The sequence below is a fragment of the Macrotis lagotis genome, chromosome 3, assembly GCF_037893015.1.
Source record: "Macrotis lagotis isolate mMagLag1 chromosome 3, bilby.v1.9.chrom.fasta, whole genome shotgun sequence".
In the NCBI taxonomy this organism is placed as follows: domain Eukaryota; kingdom Metazoa; phylum Chordata; class Mammalia; order Peramelemorphia; family Peramelidae; genus Macrotis; species Macrotis lagotis.
In genome coordinates this window covers 177,952,532-177,969,702 of record NC_133660.1, presented here as the reverse complement: position 1 = coordinate 177,969,702, position 17,171 = coordinate 177,952,532, and the positions used below count along the sequence as shown (strand labels likewise).

General features: G+C 36.9%; 1 protein-coding gene across 1 annotated transcript in view; it reads left to right on the top strand.

The window, feature by feature from the left end:
- Positions 1–219: 219 nt before the first annotated feature.
- Positions 220–17,171, top strand: part of PGM2 (phosphoglucomutase 2) — a 34,519-nt gene continuing 17,567 nt past the window's right edge. The window contains exons 1-7 of the mRNA XM_074229642.1: positions 220–368; positions 4,334–4,501; positions 6,963–7,069; positions 9,974–10,058; positions 12,445–12,528; positions 12,629–12,822; positions 16,395–16,584. Coding sequence (XP_074085743.1) covers positions 246–368; positions 4,334–4,501; positions 6,963–7,069; positions 9,974–10,058; positions 12,445–12,528; positions 12,629–12,822; positions 16,395–16,584 — 951 coding nt within the window. The 5' untranslated portion in view covers positions 220–245. The remainder of the gene's footprint in view (positions 369–4,333; positions 4,502–6,962; positions 7,070–9,973; positions 10,059–12,444; positions 12,529–12,628; positions 12,823–16,394; positions 16,585–17,171) is intronic.

The following is a 17,171-nucleotide window of genomic DNA, read 5'->3' as shown; positions in this document are numbered from 1 at the left end:
GGGAGAGAAAATCAACGTTTTTTTTTAATTGAAAACAATTTTAAGTCTCTGGTGGGGGGCGGGGCCGGGGCTGGGGGCGGAGCCTCGGCTCTCTTTTCCGTGAGGCACCGCCCCTCCTGACGCTGGACCAGTACGGCTCTGGGGGCGGGGTTTGGGCGTTGGCTGGGGACCAATCGGAGGCTCCTTCAGGGGCTTCCTCGGGAGCCCGGAGCTGAGGCTGCACTTGGCACTTGGCATAGGACGGGATGGCCGGCAGGACGGCGGCAGCGGTGCCCGTGCCCACGCCCGTGCCCGCGGCGGCGGGGGACGGGCCAGGCGGGGACTCGCAGCTGGATCAGGAAGTCTCCCAGTGGCTTCGCTGGGACAAGGTGAGAGTCGGTGGAGGAACAGGCGCCTCGTCCTCCCCTCCATCTCCTGCCATCTCCTGCCATCTCCCTCTCCTTTCCCCTTCTCCCCTCCTCGCCTCCCGGGGGGCCTCGTGGAAAGTTCCCACGCGTTTCCCTTTCATTCCTGTCCACGCCCCTCCCCCACTCCGCGGCCTCCCCGGGGAGTAGCCCGAGCCTGGCTGCCCGCACCCCGAAGGCCCTGGGGCGGGGATGCCCACTGACATCCCTCCCCGCTTCTTCCTCCCTGCGCCCCCCGTTTCCGCAGCCTCGGGGGCATGAGATTCTCTGGGTATCGGAGCTTCCTTTTCTTCTTAAACTGTCCATTTTGCATATGAAAGGATGCACGCCCTTTCCTCTCTGAAGCTTCCTGGCCGAGTGCTAAAAAATATCTTACTCATTCCAATATAACTGGTTCCTTTTGCAATACTATACATTTTGTTTTTTATGCATTGAAAACCATGCTGAGGACCGGGCACCAAAAGGGTTTATGGTACAGAAATGTTAGGAATCCAACAAACCCTAGATGCAACCACTCCTGCAATTGCTGAAACCCTGGGATTTCATCGTGTATTCCTCCCATCACCCACCTAATCCGAATCATCATCCTTATTTTTAACCAGTCCGCCTGCGAGAGTGGCAGACCTTCAGTTGTGAACTCTAATCTTAGCAAGTTTGGTCCTCAGTCACTGGTCCAGCCAGTCCTTAGAGATAGGGACGGGCCTTGTGGTTCCATTGGTCCTGAGTCACTGGTCCAAGCAGCCTTTAGAGATAGGGATGGGCCTTGTGGTTTCATTGGTCCTCAGTCTGTGGTCCAACCAGCCTTTATTCATTCATTCATTCATTCATTCATTCATTCATTTATCCATTTATTCATTCATTTATTTATTTATTGATAGGGACTGGCCTTGTGGTTTCATTGGGATAGGGAACTGTGACCACAACTTATGAGAGGAGTCTTAAAGAGTTACTAAGGGGGAGTCCACAATGAGTATATGTCAGAGGCATAACTTGAACTCCTTTCATTGTGTCCTAGCCAGGTCCACACTAAATTTATGAAGTGCCTACTGTGTGAAAAACACTTTACTCCAAACTTTTCCTAATTATTTAGGACAAGGTGCCAGAATAGGGCTGAGATTTAAATTTTAAAAAAAGCCCAGCATTTTTTTTATGTCCCTGTACATCTTACTGTTCTCAACCACTTTTGTTGTATTTAGGTGCTATCCTATCATAATCTAGTGAAGCTTATAGATCCTTTCTTTTTTAAATAACAATTTTATTTTATTTTATTTTGCAAGGCAGTGGGGTTAAGTGGCTTGCCCAAGGCCACACAGCTAGTTAATTATTAAGTGTTTGAGGTTTGGATTTGAACTCAGGTCTTCCTGACTCCAGGGCCGCTGCTCTATTCACTGCGCCACCTAGCTGCCCCTATAGATCCTTTCTTAGAAGAATGTTTTTCAATATATTATATAAATATATATATAGTACTACAAAGGAAATCAGTTTTATTGAAATAGTTATTATAATATTAATAATTGATGAATTTACATGTGATTATCTAGTTTTATAGATCAGGAAACTGGGGATAGAGGGAGGTTAAGTGACTTGTCCACAGGTAAATACAGGTGATACATGGAGGAGTCAAGTCTTCTGATTCAAATTCATCACTATTTGCAAAATTTGAATGGCACTATGCTTTTCTTTTTATTTTTTTTTTTTAGGTTTTTGCAAGGCAAACAGGGTTAAGTGGTTTGCCCAAGGCCACACAGCTAGGTAATTATTAAGTGTCTGAGACCGGATTTGAACCCAGGAACTCCTGACTCCAAGGCCGCTGCTTTATCCACTACGCCACCTAGCCGCCCCTTGGCACTATGCTTTTAACAGATAGCAAGTTATTGCAATTAAAAGGCCTGCTATTCCACAATATTCCTAAATATTTTAGAAAATGAATTGTCATATTAATTCTTCAAATTTATCCAAGTACCAGGATATTCCCCTTTTTATTTAAATAGAATCCTTTAAAGAGCTCTGTTTTGTCCCTGCTGAAGAGGGCAGAATATAGACAGAATATAATTTAACTTTTTCTTCATGTCTAAGCCTATCATTTAGAACAATTGCAATTTACCATATTTCCCCATATATTAGATCTTAATTTTGGGGCACGAGGTTTGAAAAAAAAAAGTTATTGAATTCAAGTTTTATTTGACATGAAACTCAAGAACCTTCTGCTCATAACTTTCAGGCATCATTTGGGCAAGTCTGGTGCATGTACATATGCTTAAGGCCATTCATGAATCTGAATCACCAATTGTGTCCTCCTTTAAAATCAATCACTTCTTTTTCATCTGCAATTCTTCCTGCCTCATGCTGAACTTTGTGGACACAGGAATTCCAATGGCCCTTTGCTTTCCAATATATCTCTTCAGTTCCTTCTCTAAATCAGGTCATTTGGCTGACTTGACTCTCATGGTCTTCTTCTGCCCTTCTTCTTCTTCTTCTTCTTCTTCCCCTAGCCAGTCTCAGATTGCTTTCTCAGTTGGAGGAGGACCAAACTGACTTTCAGCAGTTCAATTTCCATTCACTTTTGCAAACTGAATCACTTTGAACTTGAATTCAGCACTGTACAAAAATCTCTTTTTTGAGCCATTTCTGGGCCAAACATTGCAAAATGTAACCTAATATGCCAGTAACAAATGCAAAATAATGAGTGCAAAGACAAGCATGAAAAAGTGGGAAATGCAAGTAAAATAATACAGCCATACACTGCTCCTCATTTTTAGACCCTGAATTTTTTGAAAAAGTATGTATCTTATGCATGGGGAAATACGGTACTTTAAAAGACTATGTTTTCAGCTTGCTTATTGATCACTTAATTTTTTTTTGTGAAGTTATTGTACAACCCTGTTAAAAAACAAGATCCCTGGGTCACAGAAATAGCTGCCACTAAATTCCAGCAACATATCTGTCCATAGTATCCAATCTTAGCCTGGGCTCCCTGGGACACTTGGGTTTTCCCAAAAGACTAGTCCACATGTGGACTTAGATACAATTTTTTTTAAGTTTTTTCAAAGCAAATGGGCTTGCCCAAGGCCACACAGCTAGGTGATTATTAAGTGACTGAGGTCAGATTTGAACTCAGGTACTCCGGACTCCAGGGCCCTTGCTCTATCCACTGTGCCATCTAGCTGTCCTAGATACAATGTTAATTCAATAGAAATACTGTTGAAATATAAAAACTTGGGAGAAAAAGTAAAATTACATCAAAATAATGTTTAGAAGATTGTCAAATATACAAAGATATAGAAATCTTAACTTAGCTATTTCACTAGTCTACTCTTTTTTTCCCCCTGAATTCCATCTTCTTTCCCTCTTCCTCTCCTCTGTTCTTTAAAGAAGCAAAAAAAGAAAGATACCCCAAACTTTCTCTTGGTAGGTGGGTAGTTTATTAGCTTAGCATGAGTCCTTTGAAATTCTGATGTTTTTCATAGTTCCCAAGTCTTTCAAAAGTTGATTATCTCTACAAATATTGTTTCCAATAATGTTGTATTGTTATAATACTGAAAACACACAATATATCCATTCTTATTCTCTACTTCCAAGAAACAGAAGTTAATATTTGACCTTGAAGTTCAATGGCATTAAGAATCTTAGGGGTTTTTTTTGTTTTGTTGTTTTTGCAAGGCAATGGGGTTAAGTGGCTTGCCCAAGGCCACACAACTAGGTAATTATTAAGTGTCTGAGGCTGGATTTGAACTCAGGTACTCCTGACTCCAAGGCCAATGTTCGATCTACTGCACCGCCTAGCCGCCCCCAGTTAAGAATCTTAAAAGAGAAAAATTTATGTTTATGTATTTTCATGTGAGTCAGTTACTTCTTGGTGATTTAAAAATTTAAATTTCTCATTGTCCTAATCACTTGACTATTATGGCACATATAATTATGTTTTATAGAATCCTAACACTTTAGAAATGGTGAAACAAATGATTGCTGATAATAATAGAGAAGAACTACAGAAATGTTTTTGTTCCCGAATGGAGTTTGGAACGGCTGGCCTTCGAGCTGCAATGGGACCAGGAATTGCACAAATGAATGACTTAACTATTATTCAGACTACTCAGGTACCGATTTATTTATTTTTTATTTCTTAGCCTATATATATATATATATATATATATATATATATATATATATATATATATATATATAATCTTTTTCATTTGAACAGAATTAATTTGCTTTAATTACATATGTCTACATGTGTATTTTCTGACCTCTTATCTGTGTAGTAAATCATACTAGTAAATGATGGTCCAAATAGTTTGAAGCTCAATTTGTACTACCGGTATCATAGAGAATCAGTGACCCAAGTTTCATATCTTATGCTGCCTTTAAGAAAGAGGTTCTCACCCTTTTTTTGGGTAATAGATCCCTTTGACAATCTAGTGAATCCTACAGATTTTTCTTAGAAGAATGTTTTTCAATATATAATATAAATAAATATATATGTACATATAATATAAAACATAGTATAAAGGAAACCAATTTTGTTTAAATAGTTATTAACATATTAAAAATTCACAAATCTTTGCTTTAGACTAACAATTTTGTGGTTCTATATTTTCACTGTGGTCAAATACACAGAGTGTCTAAGAAGCTTTTTCAGAAAGTTGCCAGAATAACCCAAGAGATTAGTTTATTTACTTTCACTGGGGCATGCAAATAGAAATAATGCTATTTTTATCTATTAACATTTATTCATTCTTTTGAGTTCTTATTCAATTAATTCACCATTCCAAAACTTTAGATAGAAACTTTTATATATTTTTAAGCCTTTTTGAAGTTTTCTGCTTGAATATCATTTAATTTTCTATTCCGAATTTAAACACCAAACAAAATTAATATTTCCATATGGAGGAACATAGATGATTGTACATCAGACTGCAAGTCCTAGAGTATAATAATTTAGCATTTAATTTTCAAAACTGTCTTGTCATGAATGTTATTTTGAAATTAATGAAATAAAGATTAGCTAAATAGACTAATGATGACTGTGGCTTATAGTCTCAATTTTATAATTCATAGCATAGATACAGTAAAAGTTGATGCCTAATTTCCCGATGTGTATATGTGCACACACACACACACACACACACACACACACACACACACACACACATACACACACATAAAACAAGTTATATATGTATGTGTAGATTTATATGTCAGTCATAGGCAAAAATTCCTGAGGTTACCTCACTTTCAAAGCCTGCCTTTTAGTTATTAGGGGAATAATTGGTTTGTAACACCATATCAGACTGCTAATAAGTTCCACAAACCATAGGGATATAAGTTTTTCAAGGAGTAAGCCTCCCAAAGCCTTTTTCCAATCCATTGATACTGTGGAACTCTGACCAGGTTTACCTGTAGGTAAGAATAATTCTGAGAGCATAGTATAGTAGACACATGGTATTAGGAAGACCTGGGTTTAAATTATGTCTTTGACATGTGTTAACTTTATGATCTGAACCAAGTTCCTTAACATTTCAGTATCTCATGCAATGCCCTGAGATTAAATATAAATTAAAGGTACATTATGGATCTGCATTAGTAGAAAGTGAAACATTGCAAGTTTCCTAGACTTATACAAAAATCTCTGAAGCCTCCTTTGTTCAAGTAGCTTACTTAATAATGACAGTTCTAAGGGGTCCTGGACCGAAACTGATCCCCCTCCTATTTCTGCCACCTCTAGATATTCTAGAATGAAATTATCTTCATTGCCTTTGTAAAGGTCTTGGTGACCCCTTCTTCTCTCTTCCTTCCTGGGGGAAGTGGGCTTGAAACTCTTAGGCTCTAAATTTTTTCTGAGGAGAGGTCTCGGACCTACCAAGAAGTGCTGGGGGATTAAATCAGGTTTTTTGCAGATCCTTGCCACAATGCAGCATGAGTGTTCTTCAGAGGACCTAATAAAATATGAGCAGCTGATATGTTCCCTACCTCTTTGTTCTAATATGATCTTGAATGTAAGAAAAAGGGGAAAAAAATCTACCTAGATATGGTAGCAAGCAAAAAGCCAAAATCTAGTCAGTATCATTTAAAAGCCTTTCTTTATAACTACCAAACTAAGAACCTCTTTTCTGAGATAATTCAGTTTAGTTCTTCTTTGAACAGATCTCCATAAACCAGTACTTAGAGCAGATAAAACTTTGAAGTTAATATGAAAGTATTGTCAGTTTAATTCAAATAAAAAATAGTTTGATAAAATTTATTACACAGTTTTCTAGATTTTCTTTTATTCTATCAGTAATTAAATTTATTTAATTCACTGTTCATTTTTGCCATAGTCTTTTGAATTCCATGTAAGATTTTTCTGTATGGAAAAGTGATACTATTTGTTACACAGGTATAATGTGTTCTGAAGTTATATTTTATTACCCATGATTTATTTTTTTGAGAAACTGATATTCAAGAGGAACTTGAGAAAAATGTTAGTTATTTTTGGCTAAGGTGTTAAATATTTAAAAGTTTAATTTTGCAGCTAATATTAATTTAATTTTAATATGGATTTATTTGTATTTTTAGGGAATGTGCAGATATTTAGAAAAAACCTTTAGTGATCTAAAGAAAAGAGGTGTGGTGATTAGCTTTGATGCTAGAGCTCACCCCTCCAGTGGAGGTAGCAGCAAAAGGTATTTTATTTCTTTATTTGTTTGTTTATTTTGCAAGGCAAGTGACTTGCCCAAGGCCACACAGCTAGGTCATTATTAAGTGTCTGAGGTCTGGTTTGAACTCAGGTCCTCCTGACTCCAGGGCTGGTGCTCTCTCCACTGCGCCACCTAGCCACCCTAGCAAAAGGTATTTTAAATAATTTTTTGATTATTTGATTCTTTATATTCTTCTTACTATTAAGTACTTTGATTTTTTTAGATATGTTTGCTTAGTTTACAGCTGGTTTTCGGCTTCAAAGAGAGTTAACTAAAACAAAAGAAGTGTTCACTAGAAATTTATAAATTCTACTTTTCAGTGACAACCATGTTTCTTTTTTCTTTTTCCTTTCCTTTTATCTTCCTTCCACAGAATTCTATTCTTTCAACTAATTGACAGTACCTGGAAGCCCCTTAGAGTGTCATACATAATGACTCCAACATCCATTAAATTCTCATATATAATTTTCCTTATAAACTGTGGTAAAAAAAGAACCTTTTATTCATTTCCCTGCACTTTCCTTTGATTTAGAAGTTAGGTTTTCTGAATGGTTATTAATTTAACATGAGCATTTTAGACTGTAAAAATGAAATAACTAAGATCATCCCCCAAATTTGTAGTTATTTAACTGTTTGAAGTACCATGCAAGTCATTGTGAAAAGAGAATTGCCTAAATCCAGTTCTCTTTTAGTAACTTCTAATTTAAGGACATTGTGAGAGGCAGGGAAGTCTTTCTTTCCCTCCTTTGTTAATTCTCTCTCTTCAAATTATTTTCTATTTATTTCCCTAGTTAAATTTGACTTTATATTTCAATTAGTTAGGTTATATTTTACATACAGTGGGTACCTAACTCACCTAAAAATTTTTTTTGATGAATTAAATCCAATATTCCCTTTAGATCAAGGGGAATAGGATCTACTCAAGTGGTTCTAAATAGTCTCCCTCTCTAATGCAAAAAGTTCTCCTTAATGAAAACATATTATTTCCTTAATGTATACATCTTAAAACTGCCATTGTATTATGTCTTTAATGCCTACATTTTTAAATGGCCAGAGACTATTCTGCATTTGTAAAGAATATATCGAATCACATTTTTGTGTGTTTATGGTAGACTTATATGAATTTAGTGATTTCCTTTGCAAAGAAACTTCATAGCTATTCAAAGATGTCTCTGGATGCATTCTTTCTTGAAGATCGAGACATATAATTGTTAGTTATTAAAGTATGATTTTAAATGAGATCTAGTTTACATTCTTGATTTTGTTTTTCTACCTACCAATATCTCCATCCTCCAGACATCTTTTTTTTGTTTTAACATTATACAATGTTCTTTTAATTAATTGCTTGAATTCTTCTGATTAGTATAATAGAAAGTATGAGTCATAATCTAATTCTTTCGTGGTAGATTGTTTTCTCACTTGAAGTCAGACTGACCCTGTAAGTCTTGAAAAATTTATTAGAAATTAGCAGTGAACCCAACACTGTGTTAAATATTGTGGGAAAAACAAAAACATTCAAGATCAGGTCCTTATTCTTAAGGAGTTTGGTATAAAATTGAAGACAATCCCTCTCTATGCCTTCCCCCCTCCCCCAAACACATATTGGCTTTCCTTCCCTGGACTATTAAACCTTTTAAAAATATCTGCCCCCAAACCCTCTACTTTCTCACTACCTACACTTTTGCTTTATCTCTTTATAATTTGTTATCCACTATTGTATTTCATTATTGATGATGCTCTTTTTAATGTCACCATAATCATTTAATTGTCATGTCAAATGACAAATTTTTTAGTCATATCTAAATTTTTTATCTTTTTTTGACCTCTACAGTATTTTATTCTATTGTTCATTTTATTGCTGCTAGATATTTTCTTCTCCCTTGGCTTCAGAGGTGGCGCTCCAGCTTGCTCTGATTCTTTTTTGTCTGTCTTCTTCTTTGTCCTGTAAGGTGAGTGTTTCTCACTCTATAGGTCTGTCCTTAAATATCTTTGCCTTTGCTTATTCACTCTTACAAATGCCTGTTTCACTTGTAAAGCCCTACCCAGCTTGTCTTTTTAGCTATAGTAGATAGAATTTTTGATTCTCATTCTTTGGGACACAGACCAACCCCCCTCAGAGATCTCATGCATAGCACAGGAACTTTCACTTCTGCACCTTTGTACTGATTGTTCTTCATGTTCCCCCTCCCCCCAGGGAGAATGTCTCTTCCTTCCAGATGCAATTCAGTCATTGTTTTATTCTTTATCCTTCAGTGTCTGGTCTGTAGCAGACATTTAATAATTGATTGATTGATTCCATACCATTACATCATAGATAATTTGAAAACAGTTCCAGTCTTCCAGCCACAATAGTTCCTTCTAGCTCAAAATCTATGCTCTTATGAAGATTCAGTAGCCAGAAAGTTTTAGAACTTTTGTGAAATACTTGACTTAAATGGAAGCACAATTCACCGTTAAGATTAGTCCCAATAGCTTTTATCTCCTCTTCTTCCAGAAGCACCATGGAATCAAATTCACTTTATTGTTTATTAGACCCAGATTCTAGTTTCAGGTTCATCACCAATAAGTTCTGTGACTTTGACTGAGTCATGACATCTCTGGAATTCATTTTTGTTATTTCCACAATAAGGAAAATGGACTAAATGGTCTGTTAAGGTCACTTTCAGCTCTCACTGTGCTGCTTGCTCTGTGTATAAAATGGATTACATTTTTCTTTCTTGGTTTTTCAGTGAATGAAATAATTTGGTTGGGGTTGTGAATAATAATAATGATGATACTGTGTGTATATTTATTATTTATGTTTGCATATGTTTTTCTCTCCAATGTTTCTGATGTCTTTTTATAAACAAAAACCTCCCCTCATTTTCCCATATAATTCTACATTTCCAGGTTTGCCCAGCTAGCTGCAACTACTTTTATCAGTCAGGACATTCCTGTGTATCTCTTTTCCAATATAACACCAACTCCCTTTGTGGTAAGTAACCATTTCAAACTCTCCCCTTTTTTTATTCCTGTCACAAAATAAGAGTAAGATTAGATAATTATAGAATAGAATTCATAGGAAAAACTAGACAGGATTTCTTTTGTTTTATTGGATGATTGGTTATAGGAAGTTAGTAGTTATTTATTAAAAGTCCTTTCCCCTATCCAATGTAACTTCTCCCATATACTCTTGTTTTTTTGTTTTGTTTTTTAGGTTTTTGCAAGGCAATGGGGTTAAGTGGCTTGCCCAAGGCCCCATGGCTAGGTAATTATTAAGTGTCTGAGGCTGGATTTGAACCCAGGTACTCCTGACTCCAGGGCCAGTGTTTTATCCACTGTACCACCTAGCTGCCTCCTGATATAGATTTTCAAAGAAATATTTTATTTATTTTTGAGTTTTACAGTTTTTCCTCTATTCTTGCTTCCTTCCCCTCAGCCCCACAGAAGTCAGTCTGTTAGTCTTCACATTGTTTCCATGGTATACATTGATCTAAGTTGGATGTGAGGAGAGAGAAGTCATATCCTTAAGGAAGAAAAATAAAGTATAAGAGATAGCAAAATTACATAATAAGGTAGCAGTTTTTTTTTTCTAAATTGAAGGTAATAGTCTTTGGTCTTTGTTCAAACTCCACAATACAGATGGTATTCTCCATCTCAGCCCAAAATTGTCTCTGATTGTTGCACTGATGGAATGAGCAAGTCCATCAAGATTGATCATCACCCCCATGTTGCTGTTAGGTGTACAGTGTTTTTCTGATTTTGCTCGTCCTGCTCAGCCTGATATATGCAGTTTTATGTTATAGATGTCATTAAACAAGAATGATCCCATGTTCTTTTTAGTCTTCTTGAGTAGTTCAATTTATTGTTTGATTGTTTTAGGTATTCTATACACACTGAAAATTATCTTCATTGAAAAATATCTTCATTTTATATCCACATTTGTTCTCTGGAAATTTTGCAACTGTATAATTATCAATGATTCACTGTTAAATTACTATCTAGCTATCCTATTATTTGTTACTGAAATGTATTTAAACAATCTTAGTACTTAACCTAGCTAGTTCTTTTTTTTGCCAATTTGGTAGATGTCTCATTTTAAAAGACCAATAAAAATACCTTTGGCTTGATTTGGTAGGATCTCCATTAAATTCTTTAAATGAATATATGTTAAGAAAAGCTACAGTGGCAAGATTGTTATTCCTCACTAGTTGATAGAATTTTAGAGTGTAATTTAAAAATTTTTTATCTTAAGGCTTCTGACAACAGCATAATTGAAATACTATTACCTTCATCAAATGGAAATATGAGCAATATTATAAAGACTAATAAAAAGTTCTTTTAACTGATTTATTTTTACATTATTTCTCATATTGATAGGACACTATGGAATTAATCACATAGGCCACTAGATGGCAGCTCAATTAGCTTGAAAATTTTTATTTGATTAAAGCAATTTTTTTACTTTCAGTTGATATCTGCATGCCAGTGGATATATGTCATTGTAATAGAATAAAGAAAAAATGCTATTTATTCATGAATCTATTCTCTAGATATTAACAAGAATTAGGCATTCTTTGTTAATAGGACTTTGCTAAATGTTGGAGAAACCATTGTTACAACCATAAGCAAGTGGGGAGAGATGAAAGGCTTCTAAGAGTTGGTACAAACTTCCACTAAGTTCTATACTTGTTGCCTTCTTGTGGAATAGACATAGACCTGAGTTTTTAAAGGCTCAGTCAGGACTAAGTTCCTATAGGTTTTGCTGAACCAGAAAGATTTTGGGAATTGGCAGGTGATATAGTTGGTATCTCTGATGTCTAAGGAACAGCTCAACTAAATTTGGAGAGGCTCTTCATCAAAAAAGAAGACAACAACAAAGAAGACAACTTCTTGTTCTTCATTCTTGAAGACCATGACATCAGGGAGGTGATGCCATGATAAGCAAGGGAATTGGAAATGAGTGAGAGAGTGCTGCTAAGTCACCAGCCTCACTTTTTCCTTCAGAACCATCTAGGCCAGTGGCCAGATATGAATCAGGACAGGAGATGGCCCTGGTTGTGAGGCAGTTAGGGTTAAGTGACCTATACAAGTTCACATACCTCAGTGTAGTGTCTGAGTTCAGATTTGGACTCAGGTCCTCCTGACTCCTGGTGGTGCTCTATCCACTGCACCACCCAACTGCACCAACAACAATAACAGCAAGGGTCTCTACTAGTTTGTGGCAACTGGAAGCGAAATAGCATGTTGTCATAATCAGTTGTTGTAGTTATATTAAAATATTACTGAGTACAAATAACTTATAAAAATATATCTGTTTGAAAGTATATACCATAATATGCACAAAAAAGTTTATTCACCATCTTCTGACATTCTTACAGCCCTATGCCGTCACACATCTGAATCTTTGTGCAGGAATCATGATCACAGCCTCCCATAACCCAAAGCAGGATAATGGTTACAAGGTATTGTTGTATTCTTTCCCTTATCCTTCAAATAGAACTTAAGCCTGGTGTTCATCAGTGAAAATCTTTTGCTATTTCTTCTATTTATTGAATTCTTTAGGTCTATTGGGATAATGGAGCTCAGATCATTTCTCCTCATGACAAAGGAATTTCTCAAGCTATTGAAGAAAATCAGGAGCCATGGCCTAAAGCATGGGAAGACAGTATAATTAATAACAGCCCCCTTCTTCATGATCCATATGCTACAATCAATAATGATTACTTTGAAGACTTAAAGAAATACTGCTTTCATAGGTAAATAAATCCTATCGATAGTGGCCAAATAAAACCTCACCTGGGATGTAGTTTAATTTATTCATTCAAGAAACATAAGTGACTATGTGAAATGCACTGTGCTAAGCACAGAGAAAACACACAAAAAGTAAAGTTTTTTTAATGTTGCCAATTGGCTGCAGCATTTGATTGACATTAAACTCCTGAAATTGTCCTGGAAGGGTTCTTAGTGACTTATTTACAACAAAAGACTTAAATATGATGCCAACTAGCAGTCAGCAGCTCACAGTTAGGAGCAGGAAGCGAGCAGCTACCAGTAGGAACTGGGATACCACTAGCTCAGCTTCTATTAATTAGCCTTTGGACCTCCTCTAGCCAGACAGACTTTTGGACTGGTGGTTATAAATGGACCCTTCTCCTCCAGAGTAGAAAGAGAAAAGAGAGCCAAGTGAGGCTCAAGCAGGCACAGCATCGGGCTTCTGAATCTGGCCCGGGTGTCAGTGGACTGACTACTTTGCAAGTCTGAACAGCATATGGCTTTGCAGCCCAACCCTGGATCCAGATACAAAGGCAGAAACCAAGCAGTACACTTAAGTAAATACACAGGAAGTGCAAGATAAATAGTCATTTTGGGAGGACCTAGCAGTTTGGGGGATCAGGGCAGGCCTTCTACAGGAGGAGGTGGGCACTAACAGGAATTTTTTTCTTCAGCATTTTTTTTGGATCTCTTTGACTAAACTGCTGACTTAGTTTTCATGTTTTTCCCATATCTCTCTCATTTCTCTTCCCAATTTTTCCTCTACCTCCCTTACTTGATTTTCAAAATCTTTTTTGAGCTCTGAAATAGCCTGACACCGACTTCTTCTATATTTCTTGGAGGATTTAGATGCCGAAGCATGGACTTTATCTTCTGATTTGGGATGCTTCCTGAGCTTTTGAGTATAGTTAGGATACCCCCGCAAGGACCTCAGTTCATTCAGGTTCTTAAAAGAGGCTCTGACTGCTCTCCTGCCTGTGCTCTGGTCTGGGGATGGCAATAGGGGTCCCCCAGACTGCAATCAGGGTCTGAATATGGACAAAGCACTGTCCCAGGGCCAGAGGAGAGATCTCAATAATCCCCCTCCCCTTACTTTCTGTGGGCTGAGCTGCTGTGGCTCTGCGCCTGCTTCTGTTTCCTGGGATCTGGGCTGCGCAGAGGGCTGCAGCTATGCTGACGGCCGTGGCTGCGTAGAGGGCCTCGCTGGCTCCCACTCACTCTGGCAGAGGTTTTCCTGCTCATCTTCTAAGTTGTGCTTGGTGTTCCCTGGGTTGCCAGGTCAGGAAACTAATTTTGCTGCCAGGAGCCAGTGCTCCCCTTGATCCAGGAGTCTAGGCACAACAGGCCGGAAGCCTGGAGCTCCTTCTTTAGGGTACAATAATCTTGACTGATTCTGCTGCTGCGCACCACCCCTTCCATCCCCCCCCCCCCATGGAATAAAGCTTTCCCCCAGTTTTCCAGGTTACCTTAGGCTGGAGAATTACCTCACTGGATCTTTCTGTGGGTTCTGTCTCTCGAAAATTTAGTTAGAGCCATAATTTTAAGGTTTTTGGAATATTTTTGAGAGAGCTCCTAGGAAAAGCTGTTCTCATACTGCCATCTTTGCTCTGCCCCAGGAATTTTTTAAATTAAAAATTTAATTATTTTTCCAACTCCATATAATAGTAGTTTTCAGTAATCTTATTTTGGTAAGGTTTTGAGTTTTACATTTTTCTTCCTCCCTTCCCTCCTACCATGAACAGAAAGCATTTTAATATAGACTATATATGTATAACCATGCTATGTTTCCTACCGCCATGTTTTTGCACCCTTTTAAGTCTAAGTGACTTCTATGAAACTTTTCTCCAGGATCCTCTTAGATATGGCATGGTTCTTTTCAGCTTTTCTTCCCTTCAGTATTATCTTATTTAGTAGGCATTTGTCTTATTCCCCTGCCATAGACTAGCTTAGTCTAATCTCATTCACCATTTAGCAGAGAGCTCTCCACACAGTGCGGATATAGCCTGTCTTTGTGAATTGGAGAAAGGACAGTACAAGCTCACTTCGTTAAGCTGCTCTTTATCCCCACAGTCAGACAGGATATTTCCTCTTAAACCACTTTGTTTAGATCTTCCTTTCTGCTGCCTGTATTATAGCTTGATGTCTAGTTATCTGTGTTCTTAGCCCCTTCCTTCCATACACTCCCTGCTAAAATAGAGACTTGAAGGTAAAGACTTTGTCCCCCTACATCTTTGAATATTTAGCACTGAATATCAATCCTTTTATTTGAGCAGAATTTAGATTTTCGTCATTCCGTAATATTAAGTAACATCTTGTCATTCTGTTACTTCTCTTCCTATATATTTTGGGGATAATAATATCCCCCCCCAAAATGGGTAACTGACTCATACCTTTTGGTAAGTTATGTGTATTATTTCTTACATTCAGATTTCATGATCTCTTCCTAAACTATAATTGAAACATGTAGGGAAAAGAATTCTGAAGATCTAGAATATAATTCCAGATGAGCTGTTAATTAGTATATGTTCTTGGGCCCTCACTCAATCTTTCTGAGCTTCTGTTCCTTATTCTATAGTCTGGACTCATTGCTTTCAAATGGATCAACTTTTCACTTTCTTGAAAGGATGAGATTGAGATGTGCAAGATTAGAATGTCATTGTTGGAATCTCTGTATTGGAAGAGAAAGTTGGAGAGCCACAGAGAAGGGAATCTATTAATTACTCTGATAGTACATTTAACTGGTCTGACTTTAATTTCTATCACTTAATCACATTCAACTTAATGGGAATCTTCTAACAGTATAAAGGTACTGGGTCAGCTCTAAAATTCTGTGATAAAAAAAGTATCTTGACTGTCAGTATTTTATTTACTAACTAAGCCTAATGTAGAATAGTGGTAATATTCTGGATTTGGAGTCAGTTGATCTGACCAGACAAGTCACATAGAATTAGTAACTTGGCTTCTCTGAACTTTTATTATTCTCCCCTAACCCTCCCCCCAGCCGCCCCACCTCATGCTACCCCCCATAAAAATCTACTGGTTTTCAGAAAAAATTCATTTTTTAAATGATTGGTTGTATTGGTTTAACAGCTCTCTGTATTCCATTATTGCTAAGTTGTAAAGTGTCAGTTTCAGGGTGGCTAGGTGGTACAGTGGATAGAGCATCAGCCCTGGAGTCAGGAGTACCTGAGTCAAATCCAGTTCCAGCAACTTAATAATGACCTAGTTGTGTGGCCTTGGGCAAGCCACTTAACCCCATTGCCTTGCAAAAACTAAAAATAAAAAGCTTTCAAGACTTGTAGATGTTAACTGAATTAAATGCTTGATTTTCTAAAAAAGTATTTTTGATCAGTAATTTTAGTTTTGCACTTTTAAGAAAAGGGGAAACAAACAAAATTTATTCAATCCAGCGATATCATTATAATTATATGCAGTGTGATTATTTCTTAGCTTTTTAAAGAATCTCACCTCATCAGTAGACACTAAACATCCCCCATTTTTAATAACATTAATATTTGAGTTAAAATATCTTCTTCTTTGACTTATCTCATTTCAGAAATGCCAACAAATCATCAACAGTGAAATTTGTCCATACTTCTGTACATGGAGTAGGCCATGATTTTGTACAGTCTGCTTTCAAGGCATTTGAGTTTGTTCCTCCCAGTGCTGTTTCTGAACAGAAAGATCCTGACCCAGAGTTTCCAACAGTGAAATACCCAAATCCTGAAGAGGGTAAAGGTGTCTTGGTAACTTTTTCTATTTTAAAACTCTTACTTAGGGCTCAGCTAGGTGGCATCATGGATAAGAGTACCAGCTCTGCAGTCAGGAAGACCCGTGTTCAAATTTGAAGTCAGATGCTATTAGCTGTGTAGCCATAAAAAAATTTATTTAACTCTTATTGCCTCCCCCACCAAAAATTTTTTTAAATAAAAAGCAATTTACTATATCCAAACAGTTAACAAATATATTAAGATTCTCTAGCAGTCAGGGCACTCACTGTCCTTTAAGTAAAATAAAAATTTCCTTTCATCACCAAGTGCTTTTTGCTGTAACAAATGCTAGTTGTTGATTACTCAAAGGATCCTCCAAATTTGAATATATCATTTAGTTTTGACCGAGGATGCTAAATTGTTTTAATGTCATGTCCCATGTTGTCTTTATGTAAGAAAGAACTATGAGATAATTCTGTAATTTGCATTATTGTGGAATTTTTGAGGTATAGCTTTATATTATGTACTTGAAACTTTTTTCAAAGTTAGACTAAGTAGGATATTCTTCATATATTCTTCATATAATATACCTCATAGATAGTGACAGTATAGAAGTATTAATT